Source organism: Erythranthe guttata, chromosome 11 (assembly GCF_056151865.1).
Source record: "Erythranthe guttata isolate IM_541 chromosome 11, IM_541, whole genome shotgun sequence".
In the NCBI taxonomy this organism is placed as follows: Eukaryota; Viridiplantae; Streptophyta; class Magnoliopsida; order Lamiales; family Phrymaceae; genus Erythranthe; species Erythranthe guttata.
In genome coordinates this window covers 16,634,189-16,657,933 of record NC_142543.1, presented here as the reverse complement: position 1 = coordinate 16,657,933, position 23,745 = coordinate 16,634,189, and the positions used below count along the sequence as shown (strand labels likewise).

The 23,745-nt window shown below is 32.2% G+C and overlaps 1 protein-coding gene and 1 long non-coding RNA gene across 3 annotated transcripts; one reads left to right on the top strand and one right to left on the bottom strand.

Annotated features, from left to right (window-relative positions):
* Nucleotides 1-13,296: 13,296 nt before the first annotated feature.
* Nucleotides 13,297-13,819, bottom strand: LOC148767103 (uncharacterized). The gene is made up of 3 exons (XR_016034254.1): nucleotides 13,685-13,819; nucleotides 13,504-13,608; nucleotides 13,297-13,345 (listed from the first exon to the last, which is right to left on the bottom strand). It is a non-coding gene; the product is annotated as an uncharacterized LOC148767103 (long non-coding RNA).
* A 343-nt stretch (nucleotides 13,820-14,162) lies between these two features.
* Nucleotides 14,163-19,376, top strand: LOC105958909 (uncharacterized). Of its 2 annotated transcripts, none has more exons than XM_088825301.1 (12): nucleotides 14,163-14,600; nucleotides 14,711-14,765; nucleotides 15,348-15,408; nucleotides 15,690-15,939; nucleotides 16,318-16,351; nucleotides 16,876-17,471; nucleotides 17,555-17,603; nucleotides 17,683-17,805; nucleotides 18,008-18,112; nucleotides 18,439-18,530; nucleotides 18,631-18,784; nucleotides 18,932-19,376. In XM_088825301.1, the coding sequence occupies exons 1-12, from the start codon at nucleotides 14,449-14,451 to the stop codon at nucleotides 19,199-19,201; spliced, it is 1,941 nt and encodes a 646-aa protein (XP_088681427.1). In that variant the 5' UTR covers nucleotides 14,163-14,448; the 3' UTR covers nucleotides 19,202-19,376. The 2 variants fall into 2 exon arrangements, with proteins under 2 accessions (XP_088681427.1, XP_012838374.1); XM_012982920.2 differs by having other exon boundaries at nucleotides 14,256-14,600; nucleotides 14,719-14,765.
* Nucleotides 19,377-23,745: the final 4,369 nt, after the last annotated feature.

Here is a 23,745-nt window from a genome sequence, read left to right as displayed (position 1 = left end):
ATGATAATTCTTAGGCATTCGCAAGCTCAAAATTCAACAACACTTAGGGGATGTTTGGTTTCATTTCCAAACCCACTTTCCAGTTTTATACTATTCATAAAACCGAGATCATGTTTGTTTCACAATTTTATCCAGAAATTCCCATTTTTTCTTATCAAATTTCTATTGAAAATACACTATTCATATTTTTTTCAATTTTCAAACCTACTAAAACCTACTACTAACCTATATATTTTATTCCAACAACTCATTTCTCTCTCCTCATTAATATTCACACTCTCTCTCCTCTCTCCTCATTAATATCTACACTCTCTTTCCTCACAATTTCTCTATCTACTACTAAAAATAAAATAATAATAATAATAATAATAATAATAATAATAATAATAATAATAATAATAATAATAATAATAATAATAATAATAATAATAATAATAATAATAATAATAATAATAATAATAATAATAAACAATAATAATAATAATAATATTGTTATTGTTATTAAAAATAATATTCATCGTAGAATTAGTAATAATAATAATAATAGTAATAGTAATAATAATACTAATAAATAATAAAATAATAATAATTATAATAATATAAGAATATAAACAACAACAACAACAATAATAATAATAATAATAATAATAATAATAATAATAATAATAATAATAATAATAATAATAATAATAATAATAATAATAATAATAATAATAATAATAATAATAATAATAATAATAATAATAATAATAATAATAATAATAATAATAATAATAATAATAATGATAATGATAATAATAATAATAATAATAATAATAATAATAATAATAATAATAATGATAATAATAATAATAATAATAATAATAATAATAATAATAATAATAATAATAATAATAATAATAATAATAATAATAATAATAATAATAATAATAATAATAATAATAATAATAATAATAATAATAATAATAATAATAATAATAATTATTATTATTATTATAATAATAATAATAATAATAATAATAATAATAATAATAATAATAATAATAATAATAATAATAATAATAATAGTAATAGTAATAATAATACTAATAAATAATAAAATACTAATAATTATAATAATTATAATAATATAAGAATATAAACAACAACAACAACAATAATAATAATAATAATAATAATAATAATAATAATAATAATAATAATAATAATAATAATAATAATAATAATAATAATAATAATAATAATACTAATAATAATAATAATAATAACAATAATAATAATAATAATAATAATAATTATAATAATTATAATAATATAAGAATATAAACAACAACAACAACAATAATAATAATAATAATAATAATAATAATAATAATAATAATAATAATAATAATAATAATAATAATAATAATAATAATAATAATAATAATAATAATAATAATAATAATACTAATAATAATAATAATAATAACAATAATAATAATAATAATAATAATAATAATAATAATAATAATAATAATAATAATTATTATTATTATTATTATTATTATTATTATTATTATTATTATTATTATTATTATTATTATTATTATTATTATTATTGTTATTATTATTATTATTAGTATTATTATTATTATTATTATTATTATTATTATTATTATTATTATTATTATTATTATTATTATTATTATTATTATTATTATTATTATTATTATTATTATTATTATTATTATTATTATTATTATTATTATTATTATTATTATTATTATTATTATTATTATTGTTATTATTATTATTATAATAATCATCATCATCATCACTATCATCATCATCAATCATTATATTCTACTTTTGCACGTACTTTCGTAGAGAAAATTCACCACAACCAAACATATTCTCATTTCTACACCTACATAAAACTAAAAATACACCTTCATCCAAACATATTCCCATTTTCTACACAAAAACCAATAATCTACTTTTTCCATCAGAAATTTTGAAAACTAGAAATTCGTTTTGGAAACATAACCAAACATCCCCTTAGTCACTCACCATTACCAAAAACCACAATTCATACAATTGCTTCAAGCATCCAATATTTGCAAATTAAAGATAGAAAGAATTTATACTTACATGCATATGCTTGACTCCAAATACTCACCAAATTATTCTACTCTACTAATATCGAACATTAAGCTATTGGGATCATTGGGGCTTTGTGGCTTTCAATTGTTAGGCTCTTTGGTTCGAGGTAGGAAATATGGGTATGTGTGGCTATTCTTCTTGACTTTAGGTGAGTACGCCAAAATTTGAAAGATAGGCGTTTGAAACAATGAATTCACCTCTACGGACTTTAATAAACTCGATTTTCAAAAGTTCAAAAGTCTCCACTTTTGCTTTTGAGACAATGGGTCGAGTTTTCAAGAATAATTCAACAACTAGTCCTTATTTCTCCCTTCTAGTCTCTTCTTCTTCTCTTTTTCTCTTTTTTCTTTTTTTTTTTTTTTTTTTTTTTTTTTTTTTTTTTATATATATATATATAGAAGCATAGATATTTTTCTTCTTTTTATTTCCTTTTTTTTTTTTTTCGAAGAAGAAGAAGGACCTTATAAAATTTTTCGACCGAACTCCAAGGGGTAATTTTTCAAGAATCTCCACCTATTCTACCTTACACATTGGCTAAAAGAAAGAACACCTTTTCTCCGAGGTTCAAATCAAGGTTCTAAGGAATTTCGATAAAAAGGTCGGCTTGAAAGGCTCAAACGGTTCAAAGAAGGCCCAAATCATATCCCAAATCACTTACTATTCAATACTTCGTATCATAAATTTCCTAAGGTGAGTCTTAAAACCGAACATAGCATGATCTAGCACAAATTAATTCCAAATTTAAAATACAAAACATTCAACAAAAGCAATGCACAAAGTGTGATTCCTAGCAATAATTCGCTTCTAAGTCCCGTTGAATCGAAAGCTAAACAAACATCAAATCCTTATCACATAAAACAAGCAATTTCATCATCAAACATTGATCATCTCTCATCATCATAAATCATCGATGCATTCGACTCAAGCAATATTTTTCTTTTTTTTTTTCAAAGCAAATAATAAAAAACGGGAATAAATAAAACGATAACTAAAACAAAAGCATGCAACTAACAAAGAGAAAAAACAGTAAAACATAAATAGGGTGCACATAAAAGAAAACAATAGTTAACCACCCCCAAACTTAAAATTCACATTGCCCTCAATGTGATTCGCCCGGAGTTTAAGGATAGAAAACACCTGTTTAAGCGTCGGGACCATCGTCGGGTTGCTCACCAACTCCACCTTGCGCATGAGCGTCACCATCTTCTTCATCAGCCGAAAGCTCAGGTACCGGCGCAAATCAACAACAAACATGTGTGTAGTTGGTAAATTTTCGGTGAAATTTGTCAAAGAAAAGGGAAAATTTCGAAAAAAGAAGGCTAGGGTTCGAAGTGGGGGAGAGAGAGGATTTGAAATTATGGAAATTGTTTTTTTTTTTTTTTTTTTTTTTTCGCACGGCCGTGCGAAATTTAGGTGAAAAATCCGCACGGCCGTGCCCTTTCTCAAAATTGGGCAGTAGCCTCTTCAAGTTTCGCACGGCCGTGCGAGATTTAAGGGCAAAATCCGCACGGCCGTGCCCTTTTGCGTTTTTGGGCAGTAGCCCCTTGAATTTTCGGACGGCCGTGTGAAATTTAAGGGCAAAATCCGCACGGCCGTCCCATTTCCGGATTTTGTACAGTAGCCTCCCGAAATCTCACACGGCCGTGTGAGATTCCTCCCTTTTTCTTGCACGACCGTGTGAATAATTGCATTTAGGTCCCTGCAAAATAAAAACTTCTTATTAGTGCCCCTGAAACTTTTTTTTTTTTAAATAAAGACAAAAACTAAAAAAAACAAAAATTAAAATAACATAAAATAAAAATAAGAAAAACGAAATCTCGGGTTGCCTCCCGAGAAGCGCTAAGTTTACAGTCTTCAGCCGGACTTTGTTTGCTTCTTTGTTCAAGCTACGTGACTGAAGTCACTTGGCAATTGAATTCCTCTCCCCGATGATGCTCGTTTGATTTTTTTAGGTGGCCACAACCTCCTTGCACGTTCATCACCGTTAGCGTCCCAACTCTTTTGACTATCTCTCGGAGGAGTTGAACTTGAGTCCGCACAATAAATGTGTTCCTTCCGATTCCCTTTTCCGTCGTCATCTCCTGCACTCAACGATGCTTTCCCATGGTCCAAAGTTGAAACATCAAATTTTTCATGATTTGTAAAATCCATAAGCTCAATAGTAAAACACTCATTATTCTCACATGGATTTTTATTAGCATAAAAAACATTAAATTTGATCGTTTCATCATGCACAGTCATTGTAAGATCACCACTAGCACAATCAATGAGAGTTTTCGACGTGGCTAAAAACGGTCTCCCTACGATAAGAGGTATCTCCCTATCCTCATCTATATCAAGTATAACGAAATCAACAGGGAAGATAAATTTATTTACTTTCACTAGCACATTCTCTAAAATACCTTTTGGGTAAACTAAAGATCTATCGGCTAATTGAAGAGTTATAGCCGTCGGTTCAATTTCTCCTAACCCAAGATTTTTAAAAGTAGAGTACGGCATAAGATTAATGCTAGCGCCTAAATCAATGAGCGATCTAAAATTTTTACCTCCTATAGTACAAGGAATAGTAAACTTACCTGGATCGCCGAGTTTTTGTGGAAGAGGCCGAGTAAGAATCGCACTAATTTGCTCCGTGAGTTGGATCATCTCGTTCCCTTGCAATTTCTTACTTTTCTTCACGAGGTCCTTGAGGAACTTCACCCACTTCGGCATCTTTTGAAGTGCTTCAATGAAAGGAATATTTATTCGAATTTCCTTCAACTTGTCCAAAAATCTTTGATATTCGGCATCGAGCTTCTTCTTTATAAACTTTTGAGGATAAGGAATTGGAGGGACTTGTGAAGGCACCGTCGATGGTGGCTCTTCATGAGTTGATTCTTTTTCCTCATTCTTTTTCGGCTTCTCGATTACCGTGTTTCTCTTCTCTTTTCGTGGGGCTTCCTCCAATTGCTTACCGTTCTTCAAGGTGACTGCTTGGCACGTCTCGACCTCGATCTTTTTCGTTAGCAATCTTTGTGGATATGGGATTGGCTCGACCCATTCGGCTACAGTGACTTGCGGCTTTATTTGAATTTCTTCCCTTTTTTCGATCTTGACATCGATAGCTTGGCACGTCTCGAACTTTTGATTCGAGGATCTTCCGTATTCGATGGCAATGCTCCCGGCGGGCGTTTCTCTTGATTCACAACGAATTGAGCGAATTGATTCTCCAAATTCCGCAGCGATGCTTGGGTAGCGGTCATGAATTGGGCCAAAATCTCCTCTGTGCTTGATTTTTGGGCCGGTGGATTGTTGCCTTGATAGCTTTGTTGAGGAGGGGCTTGATTTTGGAATTGTCCTTGAGGTCTTTGATATCCTTGGCCTTGTTGATTTCCTCCATATTGCCCTTGTGATCTCCACCCTTGATTTTGGAATTGGCGAGGCGCATTGTTGACGTAGTTGAGCGACTCCACATCTTGTTGGCATTGGAGCGTGTAGTGATTTCCACCGCAAATTTCACAACATGGAGAATCAATTGCTTGGACTTGTTGTGGTGGACTTGCTTTGATGTGCTGCAGAAGGAGTTGATTTTGTTGAGCAATTTGGGTCACTTGAGCTTGAAGGGCCGTAATTGCATCTAACTCCAACACTCCGGGAACTTTCTTGGATCCACTAACCGTCCTCTCGCTTGACTTGGCAAACCGATTTTGAGCAATTTGATCTAACATGATAAATGCATCCGGTATCAATTGACTCATAAAATTTCCCCCGGTTGATGCATCTAAGACCGTTCGTGCATTCTCGTTAATCCCTTGGTAGAAGATGTGGATTTGCCGCCATTGTTCGACTCCATGTGTTGGACACTGCCGCAAAAGAGTTTTAAATCTCTCCCATGCCTCGTATAATTGCTCGCCTTGCTCTTGGACAAAATTGTGAATTTCTCGTCGGATTCTCTCGTCCTTCTCGGGTGAGCTGTAAACTTTCATGAAGAGGTTGAGGAGTTGAGACCACGACGAGATAGAGTGGGGTGCTTGGGACATCAACCACTGGCGAGCTCTTCCTTGTAGGGAGTGCTTGAAGAGAATTAATTGAAGCGCCTCTTGGGAAACGCCGTTTTGACGGTGGGAATTGCAGGTATCTAGAAAATTGACGATGTGAAGATGGGGATCTTCACCTGCCAACCCACTAAATAGCCCGTTATTTTGGAGCATCGTCAAAAGGCCTTGCTTGATCTCAAAATTGTGCGCCTCAATGGGTGGATATTGGATGCTAGGGTGGAATCCGTCATGAGTCGGGATTATGTAATCTTGAAGTGCCCGTGGCCTAGCTGCTGGCTGTAACGGAAGTTGAGGGGGTGGGTCTTGGACTTGGTTTCCATTGGCATTGATTAAATTACCCCCTGCGCGTATGCGTTCTTCGTCTTCCATTGTATTGGTTGCGTGTTGACGTCTCCTAGCGGCTCGAAAAGTGCGTTCGATTTCGGGATCAAACGGTTCTCTAGCAAGATTGAGTCTCCTAGGCATACACCGTACCTAAAACAAAAATAAAATAAAACAAAAATTAAATGGGTGAATCGTGAAAATTGTTCAAATATAGAGCTAGAATAAAATAAATAATTAAAATATTCCCCGGCAACGGCGCCAAAAACTTGTTGGTCGAAAACCTACACGCAAGTGCACGTATCGTACAAGTAATATAGTGGACTAAAAGTCCGGATATCGAACCCACAGGGAATATTTAATTACTAATCCTAGACGCTAAATTCTACCAATTATTATCAAGTCCACCCTACACAGTCGAATTTTAGAGAGAATTAACTAAATTAAATTCAAAGGCAAATTAAAACGACAAAGCAAGAAAGCAAATTAAACACGAAGATTTATCAGAGTAAACGAGCCTAGGATTTTATTCTTCCCCCTATGTGATTATTATTCCCCCAATTCCTTCAATTATGCAAGTAATTAACCCGAATTATTAACCTGAGATGCTAAAATAATCATAACCCGCTTCCGCGTGTATTACGATTCTAATACTCTAGATTCAATTACTATATTCCTATGTAATTAATTCTAGAACACAGCATTAAGCACAAATCTCAATAATGGCTACCTAAGAGATTAACTATATTCCTATGTTAATACCACAAAGGCTCTTCTACCACAGTTCTAATTATTAACCCGATCTTCCGATTCATGCGATTAACAATAACATAAAAGCACATAAGTTGATCAAGTTCATGCACTTAATAAAACAAGTAGAAGAAATAATCCGGAATTAAAACTTGCATAAAATCATAGAATTGGGTTCATAAATCCCACATAGGGTTCCAAATAAAATCCTATAAATAAGAAAATTAGCTACTCATGATCAAAGGAAAAACGCAAATAAAATAAGTCATAAACGATAAATCTATGCTTAGAGTCTTCGAATTCTTCGTCTTCGTTATTGCTTTGTTGCTCTTGAAATTGCGTAAAAAAATAGGGATCCTCAATTGTGTGCTTGGATTGGTCTTATATAGGGTGAAGAACTTGGGGAAGAAGGCAGTTTCCTTGTGCAATTAAAATTCCTTCACTGCGCTATTTCGCCCATCCGGACGGCCGTGTGAGATTTATGCCTAAAATCCGCACGGCCGTGCGGTCTTTGATTCTCCAGAATTCTGCTTGTTTCACTTTTTGCCCATATTTTCTCCAAAATTGCAGTTTTGACCCCATACTTTTCCAATTCTTCAATTTGTACCTAAAATACAATAAATCAACTTTTTAAGCACCAATTATCATTAAAACACACCAAAAGCTCAAATAAAAAGATACGATAAAGTGTAAAAATATACACTTAACACACGTGCGTTACACATATTTAGGATTCTTGACGGCAATCTACCTATCGATTGGTGATTCCAACATACCTCTAGTTCCATCGAGCGCTCGATAGAAAGTTACCGAGCGATCAATAAGTCTTTTGGGCCTCTTCTTCACTCCATTTTTGTTATCGTTTACCCCTATTCACCATGTAACAACCATCGTACCATAAAATGGCATAAAAGCTAAACAATGTATGAATTTGAGGGGGGTATTGCATATTTCCTTAGAAAATAATTGTCAGCTGCCACATATCAACTCATTATAACACGTAGCTAGCAAAATTGCTTCTTCAGAGCAAATAGTACGCTGCCATGTGTCATTTCCTTATGACGCGCATTTCTCAAACGTGTGTTGTTGTAGAAATGAAATCAACCCAAAAATTGTCATATTTCAGTAATAATAAAAAAAAAAATCAAACTATTGTAAAAAAAAAAAATTGCCCCTCTACTCTTATGTGTTAATTTGATAGAAATGGTCATGGATTCAAGTGGTTGAGCCTGAAATAAATAATATAATTAAGTGTAGAAAATATAATGCTTTAATACGACAAATATTATAAAAAAAGAGAGGGTAAATTACACCTATCTTCCATGAGGTTTTGTGTATTTATATCTAGGCCTCCTATGGATTGAAAAATTACGCATACCTCTCTTGAGGTTTAATATTAGGGGATAATTAGCAAGAACCCCCTCATCTAGGAAAATGAGTTAAGAAAACACCCCCTCCTAAAAATAATTAGAGAAAACCCCCTTACCTAATGTCCTACCCAAATATTATTTAATAATTCCCAAACCACCCTTATTACCCCTAACCCATTGCCGTTCACTCTGTTTTTTTTTCTCGTCTTCTCGTCTTCTGCCGTTCTCTCTTCTTCTTTTCTCGTCTTCTCTCTTCTCCCTTCTCTCCTCGACTGAAATTCGGAAGAAAAACAAGACATCGACCGATGGTGGTGGTGGCGGTGGAGAGTGATTGTCACCGCCTTCCGCCGCCACGTTAAGGGTGGTGATGGATCTGTAGTTCGCGGCGGTGGTTTCCACCGACGACGTTGAAGATGATGACTGAATCGTTTCTGTTTTTTTTTCTTTTTTTTTTTGGACATTGAAATGTTAATTTGTGTTTTTTTGTATGAATTATTTAATTTATTTATTTTATTCTTGTTAGGGATTGGTTGAATAGTGTATTGTGGCAGCGGTGTGGTGACGATGGGGAGGCAGATTTAGGGTTTTTTGTTGGATTGGGTGGATAACGGCGTGTGTAGAGAATTTCGCGCAGGCTGAAACCTTAATCGACTATGTACATATTCATAGTCGATTAAGCTAATCGACTATGTTCTGGTAGTCGATTAATTAAGGTTGATCGACTCCATTTTTTTTTTTTTTAGTTTTTTTTGGATTTTTCGTTTATTGATTCCAATTGTATAAATCAATTATAATGTTTGTATATTTTTTGTTTTTGTAATATATAGGTGATTTTGCATTTTTTCGCAGTTGTGATTTGTTATTTTTAGTAGCAGATTCTTAATCGACTATGCGCTGGTATCAATTAAGGTTGATCGACTCCAATCTTCTTCTTTTTTTGGTTTTTTTTTTTTATTGATTCCAATTGTATAAATCAATTATAATGTTCTTATATTTTTGTTTTTTTTGTAAAATATAGTTGATTTTGCATTTTTTTGCAGTTTTGATTTGTTATTTTTAGTAGCAGACTTTTGATCGACTATGCTTCATCATAGTCAATTAAAAAACCAGATATAAAAAAATAAATTAAAGAACAATTTTTTTTTTTAAATAAAGAATTTCCTTAATCAACTATGAAGCACAGTCGATTTAAGACTAATCGACTATGCTTCATAGTAGATTAAGAAAACGGAAAAAAAAAAAAAAAAAATTCGCGGAGCGCGTGACCCAGTAATGAGGTGGCGGGCGGGGTAAAACTGGAAAACATAATAGCTGAAATTGGAACTGGGCTTTTCTCAAATGGTCTAAAATATTTTGGGCCTATCCCCATTAAAAAAAGTAATGGGGGGTTATGTCAAAGAGCCCCCTAATATTAACTAACATCTGGCCCATCTGATATTACATTTTTGGAAATTCCATTTTTACCCTTTATAAAGAGTACATTGTATTAACCTCCTCTGAGATTAGGTCTAATTACATATACACCCTCATATTTTTAAAGTATTATAAGTACACCATCCTTAAAGTCTAATTTTAAATCAAAACTGAATTTGAACTCATTAAATATATTTGTTTTTTTTTTTTTTTAATTAAAAAATCTTAACAAGAAATGACAAATATTATCTAGATAACCAGTTTACAACAAATCAACGATTAAATATAAATAAATGCTAGTTGACGATAAACTTCAGGGAGATCCCAAAAATTTTTAAACCCGAGAGCTTAAAAACTAAATCGTCGTTTGTCATCAATATTGGAAGTTTTTGAGAAAATAAAAATACAATAACGAGGTTAAGATATCAAGTGCGAAGTGAACGAGACTATGATATGTTAAAAAAAATATCATTTATTATTTTACATATAAAAGAACAAATTTTTTTTCAATATTATTAATTTTCTTCTTTAAAAAATATTGAAGTAAAGTTAAAAATTTTGTTTAATGATTTTAAATATATTTTTTTAGTCAAAATTAAACTTTACAAAGTTAGTAATTTAGAAAAAAAATTAGGGGTAATATGCATGACACCCCTCAAACCAAACCTAATTAGATGTTGGGGACAAACTTAATTAATTTTTTTTTTATTAAATCCTTAAACAAAAATTGATACACATCCTTTTAATTTTTTTAAACCCAACACTACCCTTAATGTAATTAATAAAAAATATAGTATAATCTCATATATCACTTCTCTCTTTGTCCCCCTCTCTCTATTCTTCCGCCGCCCAACTCCTCCTCTTCTCTCTCTCTCTCTCTCTCTCTCTCTCTCTCTCTCTCTCTCTCTCTCTCTCTCTCTCTCTCTCTCTCTCTCTCTCTCTCTCTCTCTCTCTCCCCCCTCTCTCTATTTTTATGCCGCCCAACTCCTCCTCTTCTCTCTCTTTCTCTATTTCCCCGCCCCAATCTCTCTAATCAATTCTTTTTCTTTCTTTTCAATTATTAGATCAGAGTTTTTAAAAATTTGTGGGGGAACAATAGATCTGCAACGAACGGTGGTGGCCAATTCAAACGCGCGTTGTGCGGTGCCGTTGATGTCCCTGACTCGCCTTGGCCGGGGAAGTGGCGATTGCATCATGGAAGGGTTGGCGAGATATGTGCCTGCGTAGATATTTTTGTTGCTTTTTAAGCGATGGCTAGGGATGGTTATGATGAATTCATGGTATGTGTGCGTTGAATTGCATATACGACGAGGACGGTGGTTGGTCTACATTTGATAGCGATGCTAGGGTTCCAAATGACAAAAGTAGGGTTTTGAAAATAACTTTAGTTATCTACGAGACTACGAGTGTCTAACGACGCTGTGAATCGAATAATCAGCTGTTATTGAAAGCATTTTTTTGACTAATTGCATCTGATTATCTTTTAAGAGATTTTGCTTGGTATGACCGCTATAGTTTGGCGGCAGCTGCGTTTGGCTGCTAGAGTTGGCGACGACTGGGAGATATTGGCGGCTAGGGTTGATAGTACATCATAGTAAAACATAGTATACTGACGTATACAATAATACTATATTATAGTATATCGTAGTATACTATAGTCTACTACAAAATAATATGTATAATGGATTAAAAAACGAACAAAAAAATAACATGCTTTTGTTTTTGTAATAATATTATGTAGAAAAAAAAGGAAAATAATAATTTTATTTTTATAATTTTGTATAAATGCTAAAATGAAGAAAGAAAAGAAAAAAATAAAAAAAAAACGTTAGACGTAAAAATGAAACTATTAAATGCAGAATAAAATAATAAAAGCAGTTCGAATTTACTAAATGCAGATCTTGATTTTGTGAGTGGAAGGGCATTTTTGGAATGAATTTTATAAATGATGTGAAGCAAATATTTAGTTGGACTTGTCATTTAGTTTTAATAAGTTTTATTAACAGGGACCTATATCTTAAGGCCCCAAAAGATTAATTAGACATGATTTGGTTGTGATCGGCAAACTTGTCCCTTCCCAAAATGCAAGTAAATGTTATTTATTTTTATTTCCAAAATATCTTTTTCAAAAGGGGCTATATGCCAAACACCCTTCATTGGGATTTTAATTCTTGATAAATTATTTATTTATAAATGATATTTGAGATAAATCCAATAGGCCTGAAAAATAATATATGCCCCCGCTAACTATTAATTAGTATAATTATTTAATTTAAAAAAAATTATACCCATAATCTACACCCAAATCTTCTCCAAAAATTATTCCGCTCATCATGCCAATTCTGTTTTTTTTTCTTCATTTTCTTCTTTATTTTGTTTAATGGTTTTCTTTATTTTGATTTAAAAGAAAATTTTATAATTATTTTATTATTATTTTTTTTTGGTTTTTTTTATTTTAATTTTTTTTTCTTATTTACATTTTTCATGTTTTTTTTTATTTTAATTTAAAAAAATGGTTTTATTTTTATTTTCCTTTTTTCATGGTTTTTCTTTTTTCTTAATTTCGAATTGTTTAAGAAATGTTTTTTTTTTCTTTTCAGTTTTTTTAAATAAAAACCACTATATAAATATGAAAATCACTATGTATAAACAGCTATATAAATATGAATACCATTCTCTATAAAAACAACCATATAAACATGAAAATCACTATGTATACACAACTATATAAATATAAAATCAGTCTGTATAAACAACTATATAAACATGAAAACCACTCTGTAGAAAAACAACTCTATAAACATGAAAGCTACTATGTATACACAACTATATAAATATAAAAACCACTATGTATAAACAACTATATAAACATGAAAACCACTCTGTATATTTTCGAAAACCACTATGAAATTACCGTAAAATTCACTATGACATAAAAGTAATGCACATTAATATTGATGTAATCCACTACAAACTTATCCAAATCTACGTAATTCACAACGAATTAAATTAATCGACTAAAAACACAACAAAAAGTTAACAGAAAAAAAAGAAAAAAAAAAAAACGAAATCCACTATTCCCGAACCCTAAATCATCATCCATCTCCCATGGCCACCGACACCTCCCCAAAATTCCAGAAAACAAAAGCTCATTCATGTGCCGCACCAACCCGAATACCACCCAGAAATAATCGACTACAAAGTACAAACACAACAAGAAAACAAAAAAGAACAAAAAAACAAAAATCCACTATTCTTGAACCTTCGATCATCTTCCATCTCCCATGGCCATACGCCTCCGCGAAAAATCTGAAATCCATTACAAGCTCATCATAGAAACCACTACAAAAATATAAAAAACCACTACCAAAAAATCCCCTTTACAAAGAGAAAATTGACTCCAATTTTATCAAAATCCACTAAAAACTTGCTTAAATCCACTATAAAAAATATTCCCTTAATTTTACCTAAATCCACCACAAAAAATCCCATTTACAAAAAATCCATTACATATGAATTCTGACGCCGCCACATAATGTTGATGGAGTTCAATATATTCTCTCAACACTCTCCTGCATAATAATAATATTAATTAAACATAACATTAGAACAAAAATACCCTTCCGATTGAATTAATATAAATCAAACATTATTTGGATTTTGTCGCTGGCGGTGGTGCGGTCGCTCCAGATTCGAAGAGGCATAAGAGGGCATGTGATGACCCTGATCATGAATTGAATCTCCGTCGCGGAACTGTGATGACCCAGATTACGTTGAAACGGTTTCTCTGTAATTAAGGGGCGCAATCGTGGGATTATATGAGGATGTGTTGTTACGATATAATAGAAAAATATATTACAAATCTTTTTTAATCTTTTTTTATTTCCAATCATAAAACATACGCTACTTTTAAGTTAGGGGTATAATAGTGATAATTTATTATTTTTTTATTATTTAATGCTGAAATGGATTTATCTTAAAAAGTTCTAAAACAATTGGACCTATTGTAATTAGACTTGTGTAATGGGGGGCTTTTGACAAATAATCCCTTTTCAAAAACAAAAATTAAAATTAACGACTCAAAAGTCAAAATCAAGCTAAATATAGGCTCTGCCTTCCTCTTATTACCTTGGCCCAATAAAAAGCCCAATAATAATGTATTCCCCATTTCCCCTTCTCTCTCTTCTCTCTCTCTCTCTCTCTCTCTCTCTCTCTCTCTGTACTTAATTCGGATTTTGGAATCTCTGTAGTCTCTCCCTCCGCGCCAACTCAATTGTACTTTCTCTCTCTTCTCTCTCTCTCTACATAACACACACCACTGGGCGTGAGCAACAGAAACCCTACTTTTTCCTTTCAATTAAAATTTTCTACAAACTCGTCGCAATTCCAGACGAGGATTGCTCCAATCGAAGATGGATTTCGAAAATGGCGACGAAAGCATGGTGTGGTCCGAAGAGCTGGAGCGCGTGCCTCTCAAACAGAGACTCAAGTTGCTGTTGGCCAGCCACCGTATCTCCGTCGATTCGTCCTTGAAATCCGAGCGCCGGAGTCCTGTTTTGCCACCGTGGGTTACGGATTCTTCCACATTAATTTTAATTTTAATTTTTTTATTTTTGTAGAAATTCTGATGTTTTAAGTGTTGTGATATTGAATGTTGGGTTTGATTGTGTGAAGAACTGTAGGTGTTGCCGGAAAAGAGGAAAGAGAAAATGGTCACTGTGATACACAGGTACTATTAGTAATTTAGTATCAAGTTATCATTTGATCCATATGTATATTTATACCATGTTTGCCTGCCGTCTGAGTATTTTTATACTAAACTATTAAAAATAATATTATTATTTTACCACCCCCATTATATTATGTGATTGAATTAGTAAAATGTACATGGTGTAGAAATTTTAGTTTCGATATTTTGTGTTAGGTGAAAATGAATGAACATTGTTCTATCAATTAGGGAAATCATTCTTAAGAGTGTCGAAAGTTGATATGAAGCACTCAAATTAAACGGGGCTGGTTCTTTTGGGAGCTTGAGGGCAAAAATTTTTGTTTAGAGCGGAGATTTTATCGTGTTTTAATTTCTAGATGAAATATTATTAGAATCGGATATGTTGAAGGTCGAGGAGGTTGAATGCTAAGCGTTTTACTTCTTTGGTACATTACTTTAAAGTACACATAGATTTGTTATTCGAACGGCGGACTATGATTTGTTACACGAAGAAAACTGAGTTCAGAATTCGGTTTGATATATAACAATCATATATTATTTGATTTTGATCTATTCAGTTTTCTAACTTTGAAGTAATTACAGTCTGGTCTCTGTGCTGAGGAACGGATGAATGAGAAAGTACTGGAGGCCGAACGACGAACGGGTAATAGATACTTGGAACTTTTGCCATATTTGGATTTGGAAATTGAGCATGAAATGTGGAAATTTTCATTCTAATTATCGCTAACTTCCTCCACAACTTACTAATAGCTGATAAGCCACCTGGCCCCACCACCTCTACTACCGACCAAAATAAATTTAAGAAAAAAATGAGATGTCATTCTTTGCAATTGTGAATTATGGGGTATCGAAATAATTGGAAACTTTACTTTATTTTCCTTTAGTTTCATTTATTCATACAAATTATTGATCATTGAAATACAGGTGATCTGGAATTGAAAGATCAAGAAAATTTAGCTTCTGCTCCATCTGTGAAAATTGATTCAGTTGGTAGTAGTTCACTTTACGAGTCAGTTTGTGTCACAGATCCCGTCACAGTGAAGCTTGAGTGTGATGACAACTTAGTCGAGGGTTCCTCGAGATCTGAGATTCAAGCTGTTAGTTCTGAACCTGAGATGAGTGATGAACTCGATCATGCCTCATTGAAAGAACGATTAAGGGGGTTTCTAGCAAGGTTTCTCTTCTTATCTGTAACTGTATCATAATTCATAGCGTAGTTAGATGTCATTTCCTCTGAGTTACTTGCATGTTTAGTTAAATGCTTTGCTTCGGTCTTTTTTTTTCTAGCTGATGTAATTGAATGTTAAAGAAAAATCATAGAGAATTTTCATTACACGTCTTGTGGAAAATATTCGTATCGATTCGGGATGTAGTTGCGTATTTTGAAAACTAATGAATATATGTGTTATCCAATAAACACCTCCTTTCAGCACTGTTTTCTTCACTAAGTCCATGATTCCAATATAATAATAAGTTTATTGCTCTTATCTTTCATCTCTGCAGTTGGATACTGTTATTGAATAATTTGTTTTCTGCTTCCATTCCTTTGCAGTAAATGCTTGGGATTCTCATCAACGGTGTTGGAGGTAGTTTTCTTTTGTTTAATTAATTGAAGTCGACACCTTAACTGGGTTTTAAGTTTTAACTCACCAGTTTAATGTTTCATATGCCTGATAAACTTGTGTCGTATGTTTAAAATGATTATGATTATGTGGTATGGACTCCACCTTTATCCTTTAGATCAAATCTGATACATTTAATATATAAATTACGTTAATGTGTTGTCACATTGTAATCTATCAGCAGGCATCTCATAACAAAAACAAAGTAGCACCTTAGGGAAGAACTCCTATATATTTTCTGCCATGTTGGCCTATTTTGCGGATCTATAATTGATTCATACATTATGCACTGCCTATAATCAAAATTCTTGAAAGAAAAAAGTATTTTCCAGTTGCTCAGTCTTGCAGACATATTGCATTCAAATAATGAAGTGATAATGATTTTAATCAGTTATAACTAAACCATTTATATAAATCATGTCTGAATTCGCTATTCAATTTTGTCTGATCATGGGAATTTTTGGATTGTCTGAATTTTGTTTTGCCAGGAGAATTATGCTGTAAGAGTAAAAGGAGAGCTGGGATTTGGTGACCAAATTCATAAGATTGATAGTACTTCAAAATCTCTTTCGCCAAGGAGTACCAAAGTTTCATCTTGTAAACCTCATCAAGCACTTGACAATTTCTCCGAACGAAACAAATCCGCTGATGAAGGTTCATCAGGGAATCAAAGAAATGAAATGATAAGTTCTTCTGAAACAGAATGCACGAAAAACGTATCAGACGTTGGAAAGACTCTTCTGTCTGGTGATATTAGAACTGCGAAATATTCACCTATACCTGGCTTAGCAAATATCAAAACCGAACCATCAAATGACGGCGAATTACCTACTTTCAATTTAAATACAATGGATCAAACGTCGCTTAGAAACTTCGTCATGGTGAAGAGTGAAGTTCAAACATCTGATGATGCTTACGAAGATGAGTTGGATCATATGTTGCTCCGAGAGCGGATGAAACTGTTGCCATCAAAAGATGGTCCAAGTTCGGATATTCACCACACGAGCCAAACGCTTCCTTCTGTTGCTTCAAATCCTACCCACCTGAAAGTCAACCGTCCAAGAAAAAGACGAAAAACTGTTACGTAAGTTCTTTGATCTTTCCAACTAATACATATGGGAAACCCTCATCCAAGATGTTTACCGTTTCTTTTGGTGGTAATTGCAGGGATTCAGTTGAAACTGCCATGGAGGAAGATGCTCCTGGACTATTGCAGGTACTACAGGCAGCTAAGTGTTTGTTCGTTCTCATCTGAAATCGGGTTACATGCTCAAATATATATTTATCGTGGACAGGTGTTGATTGAGAAAGGTGTTTCAGTTAATGATATCAAGCTTTACGGTGAACCAGAATGTAATGATTTGGATGTTTCATCCATCAAAGACAGTTTTTCAGAGCTTGAAGAAGTTATATCTAAGGTTGTGCTTTCATTGATACCTTATAAATGATCAGTTGTTTTGCAATGCTCTGATTTATTTATTCGTTTTTTTGTTGTGGCAATTTACCAATATGTTTGCGCATTTATTTCCCACAACTCATCTTTACAAACGTTGATATAAATGGAAGTCTACAAACTAGTTTGCCGTTTCCTATGTGAGTTCTGAACGATTTATGTTGCAGCTTTTCTGGCAGCGCGAGTCATTCTTGAAGTTAGGTCCCATGCGATCCAGCAAGGGGGAGAAGGCTAGTTACTGTTTGGAATGTCTATTTTCACTCGTGGAGCAGGTATTATTATTATTGTTACTACCCTTTTCAATTTGGTAACTACTCTCTCATTCTTCTGTGACCATGGTCAATCATAATTTCTAATTTCGATCGAAATAATATTTTTCTATCTGAATACCGTCTGTCAACCAATTTTTCGGAAATTCTGTTTCGGATAACATGAATTTCTCTATTCCATTCCTGGAAAATTTTAACGCATTCCTGAAGTTGAAATAGGAATATATACGTCCGATATTTTTCTCAATTACAAATGAAGGTAATAGAATATATTTTCTAAAAAAATAGGTTGGGTTAATAATCCCTTGATTGGCTCGTTTTTGTTGTAGGCACGATATCTGCTGTTTCGAAAGTGGCCAGTTGAATGGGGCTGGTGCCGGGACCTCCAGTCGTTTATCTTTGTCTTTGAAAGACACAACAGGTTAATTATGGTGTAATCAAGAACCGATGCAGTTTAATAATTCTCTAAAACTACATCTGAACAAAACGAAGACATTATTTAATTATTTTCATGTGCGCAGGATAGTGCTTGAACGCCCTGAATACGGTTACGCAACGTACTTCTTTGAGCTGGCAGATTCTTTGCCCATAGATTGGCAGATCAAACGACTAGTAACTGCCATGAAGCTTACAAGCTGCAGTAGGGTTTCCTTACTCGAGAACAAAGCACTGATGGTGATTTACTTCTACATAATACTTTCTTATAAATTTGAAATTGCTCGAGTAATTACTCTCTTTTAACAATGCATTATTCAACTTGTTCCGAATTGAATTTTGCGATCCGCTTATAATATTAAGTTTTTGTACTAATCACTTTAACAGGTAGGCGATGATTTAACGGAAAGAGAAGCTCGGGTTTTGATGGAATATGGATGGACACCTAACACTGGGCTTGGAACAATGCTTAATTATTATGACAGAGTTGTTCATGACAGGAAAAACGAGACATACGCCTCTGAGTGGAGATCAAAAATCGGGAAGATGCTTACAGATGGTTATAATGGAGGTACCTTACTCTCTGCTCGTATTCCAGAAAAGGTCACTGAATACAACCTTGACCATCCCATGCATGTCAAGTTAGAACTTAGTTGAGGTCAGGTTTTATATCTCGAAATTGCAAATATTTGTCGATTCTCGATAGATCTTTTTGGCACACTATTCTGTTGAGATCAGTTTGTTGGATTGATTTATAAATATATGGCCTTTTTTTTCAGAATGTAAATAACTATTCTCTATTTTCCATGATGAAGGATCCAAAGTTTTCGCACTTCGCGTTTCACATAATTTATCAAGTTTTTTTGTCTTAATTTGGTCATTATTAAGTTCATCAAACAATTGGCGGTTGTTTCTATTTAATGATTTACTAAACAATTTAGGATGTTGGAATAATATTTTATTCTGAATTCAGAATTCTACTGAATTTGATTTTTGAATTTTTTCGATTTTGAAACTAGTTTTTTTTCATTCCAATTTTTGAAATTTTCAATTCCCCAATTTATTTATTTTTTTCGGTTTTTGTGGAACATAATTGGAGTTAGTTTTTGCACCTCCGTAAAAAGATGGAATGTTTCCAAAAGTTTTAATTCTGATATGATCCGTCTGATTTTTCATCCTAAGCGAGATAATTTTTTTTATCTATAAACACTCGTTTGCAAAAATACTTCATATCGATTTTTGAACTGCTAATGTGGAAAAATGAAAATTGAGGTGTATATAATTTTTAGTCTTCAACTTATAGAGGGTCTTGTTCGATTTTTTTTTAATACTTAAATTGAAACATTGAATCGAATAATTGAATACTCTAGCGTAATGTGCTAGAACTGCAAATTGCCATTGAACGTAATTTGAATCGGAAGCCCGTAAAATGAATGTGGGCTTGAATCTTTCTAAACGGGCCCTTTGCTGGGAATATTTGTTCTGTTATAGAAACTGAAGTCCTAATGAGAATACAAACTCTTCTTTAGATACCGTTTTCGAACGAATTTCAAATTCTTTTAATTTTGAATTAATTTTCGAGTCATTAGAAGCGGGTTTGAAATTTACCTTCTAATGAGTCATTTGAGATTTCCCCCAAATTCTCTCATCAAATTCGGATCCTTTTAATTTATGTCACGTGCATTACGTATTAAACTAGAAACGGAGCACCGAGCAAAAAATAATACACCATTTTTGCACTTTGGTTTATACGGATTGTAATTGGAATTAGTTTTTGCACTGTCGTTTCATTTTATTGGACCCTTTCATTAATAATTTCACCTATTAACGATACAAAGTTTTGATCTTTCACATCATTGTTCAAAGGACTATGATATATAAAGAAATAACACTTTAAATACATAATGTATCTTTTATTGCAAACGATATCATATTTGTCCCTAATAGTTGTTCATGACACACGTTGAGCTCGAACATGAGCTTGAGTCGAGCTAATATTTTAATTATTACATATAATTTTAGAATATATATAACTTCAAATTATAATAAAACAAAATATTAAAAAAGAACAGCTCACAAGTCGGTTAATGAGCTCATATACAACTAAAAATATAACTTAAACTTTTACTAAATCATCTCACTATGGACCAGATGGAGTCTAAGTCCGATTCAGCTCATTTACACCTGATATGCAACTCCACCCGCCCGCGCGTTTTTTTTTCAATCATCCATCCATCTAACGCGGCATTCATTCCTATAACATAGCAAACCATTAAATTAAATAAAAGAATGACTTATCCACAACTTCCAACCAATAGGAAATTGTAGATTGAAGCCAAATGAGTAAATTACTTTTTTCTTTTTTTGTAAACTAAAGTAGTAATGCCAAATATGACACACCAAATCATTTCCTCCAACAAACCCCCAAAGAGATTGCAAAAAAGAAAAAAAGATAAAAAAAAAAAAGAGTACCCAATCCTAACAAACTCCATAGAATGGCAAAAGTGAGTGACATGTGTTACTAAATGGTTGAAACAAGTTTTGCTTATGATTTCTAAGTGCCCCCAAAACAAAATGTCCCCCACCCCACCACCCACACTCCACCCCCCACCAAATTAATACACGTTGGCAAAAAATCAAGAACAATGTAGAAGTTTATAGTGAGGTAGCAAAGGATAATATTTATTTATATATATATATATATATATATATATATATATATATATATATATATATATATATATATAAATTGGAGGGACATTGCAATATAATGGAAAAAGGCATATTAAATTCATGTCAAGTCTTGATCCCATTATCAATATTGTAAATATTATACAATCATGCAAGAATGTCAAAGATATGTATGAAAATGAAGAAGATGCTCTAATGAAATGGTAGTGTTTTAATAATTTCCTCTTTTGTGGGGTTGTGTTGCCAATTTGCTGGATTTTTTCTATGCTGCATCCGATAAATTTTATTGGATTATATAATTTTCATAAATACGAGAAGTATGAATCACATTAGACATGAGTCATGTGTGACAAACTCGACTTAAAAAGTATTGACAATAGGATTTGAGATCAAGTCGTTTAATACGGCGCTCTCTTATCCTCTTTTACATTAATTACCATATACACTACCACTCCTTGAAAATGATAGAAGTGTAATATTGTGTACACATGGACCTTGATGTTGTAAAAAGTAAAAGATAGTTTAAAATGCAAAAGTATGGCATAAAGAACATAAAATTTCATCTAAAAGAAATCAAGGAAAAGAAAAAAGGACTTTTAGTGAAGTCGATTTGTACCTATCATCCTAAGTTTCACGCGCCTTTAATATAAAGAAATAATTATAATGTAATTTAAAGTGGAATGTATATATATATATATATATACTTTAATAATGCAAAATATATAGTTATACACATTGAAATAGGTCATATATAAGATGCTACGTCATCAATGCATCACACATTGGTTTTATTAAGTCACAACTTATATATAATCATAAAATAAAATAAAACAAAAGGAAAATTGGTGTTGAGGGTAGGGGCGTAAACGAATCGAGCTTGGCTGTTTTGTCGAGCTCGAGCTCGCATCCATTTTTTATGAGCTCGAGCTCGAGCCTGAGTCATTTTGTGTATTTTTTTTACTCTTTATTAATATTATTAGAAATTTATTATTTTTAAATTATAACATTCGAAATAAAAAAATGACATGTAGTTTATTTTTTTAATTATTTATATGAATTTATTATTTATTTTATATTAATTATATTGAAAAAAATCTTGCGAACCGGCTCGCGAGCTTAAGAACAACTAAAAATGAACTCGGGCTCGGCTCGTTAGAACACTTGAACTCGAAAAATTCGAGTTGGAGTCGAACTTTTGTCGAGCCGGCTCACTGAGCTATTATGAAGGTAATTGCCCCCATTTTTTGCTACACCTCATCCTTGAAATGTTAAATGTCGTTTTAATTTTATTAATAGTCTTTTGACTTTGAACGTAATTTTCATTATTTTCCTTTCTGATTTCGTTAGAATTGAAACACGAAAAGTGTATTCCTTTGAGTAGCTTTGTAATACAATCTAAATCAACTAGATTGAAAGTCAACAGACGGAGTTATGCATGAACAAATTACATTTTAAATTTTAGATAACTCTAAACATCAAAGTTGAGGGCATTTTTCAATGATTTATCCATATCTTTCTCATATCCTGTCTTGGTAATTCAAGCTGGATTAGAATCCTACCTCAAATAACTACAAGATTTGTGTTTTAAATTGGCTTAATTCCACTTTGCATCCTTCAAATGGAGTCTTTTGGCACTTTGCACCCTTTGAAAATAATAATAGCACTTTGCACCCTCAAAACGCAATAAATCATTCACAATGCACCCTTAGTTGAATAATAAAGGATATGTCATTTTTATTGGTGTGAAATAATAAATTAAATTGTTATTTTCTTCAACCTCCAACCTTATTTCGAGCGCACAAAGTGCGAAAAATTAAAATTCCCCCCGATGATTGAAAAAATATATATTTTCTTACAAAATAAATCAAATTAACTTTTATAGTAATTAGTGGAAATATTAAATAGAAATATTTGGAAGAAAATATGATTTTCAGATAACTTGATAACGAAATAGCTGAATAATTTTTTCTTTTCATAATTTTTTTTTGTGATAAAAAATATAATTTTTAAATACCACTAAATATACTAAATTACCTTTATTAGCTTTAAACACTCATGTGAGGTGTATTATGCACGATATATTGTGTTTCTAGGGTGCAAAGTGCTATTAATTTATTTTAAGGATGCAAAATGTAAAAATGGTATATTTTAAAAATTCAAAGTGGAACTAAGCCGTTTTAAATTTACGAAAGTGCTATTAATTTATTTTAAGGATGCAAAATGTAAAAATGGTATATTTTAAAAATTCAAAGTGGAATTAAGCCGTTTTAAATTTACGAAATTCAACCTAAAAATTTGTCAAAATCACGTTAAAAGTCGAAACAGTATGTCATCCCAATTTATTAATTTAGAGAACCACAAGTAAACAACACAATCCAATATGAATAATTTCATCATGAAAAAGATGAGAACTAATGAATTTGTGGTACGAATTCAATAAAGTTATGATTATGATGATTGAAAAACTTTGCTATATATCTTTCTTTTTTGGGTTAAAAAATTTGTTATAT

Excerpts from the sequence above, each read along its gene's own strand:
- LOC105958909 (XM_088825301.1), top strand. The coding sequence starts at position 14,449 with ATGGATTTCGAAAATGGCGACGAAAGCATGGTGTGGTCCGAAGAGCTG. Across the intron at positions 15,940-16,317 it reads TTAAGGGGGTTTCTAGCAAG|TAAATGCTTGGGATTCTCAT; the intron begins GTTTCTCTTCTT and ends ATTCCTTTGCAG. Across the intron at positions 18,113-18,438 it reads TATTTTCACTCGTGGAGCAG|GCACGATATCTGCTGTTTCG; the intron begins GTATTATTATTA and ends TTTTTGTTGTAG.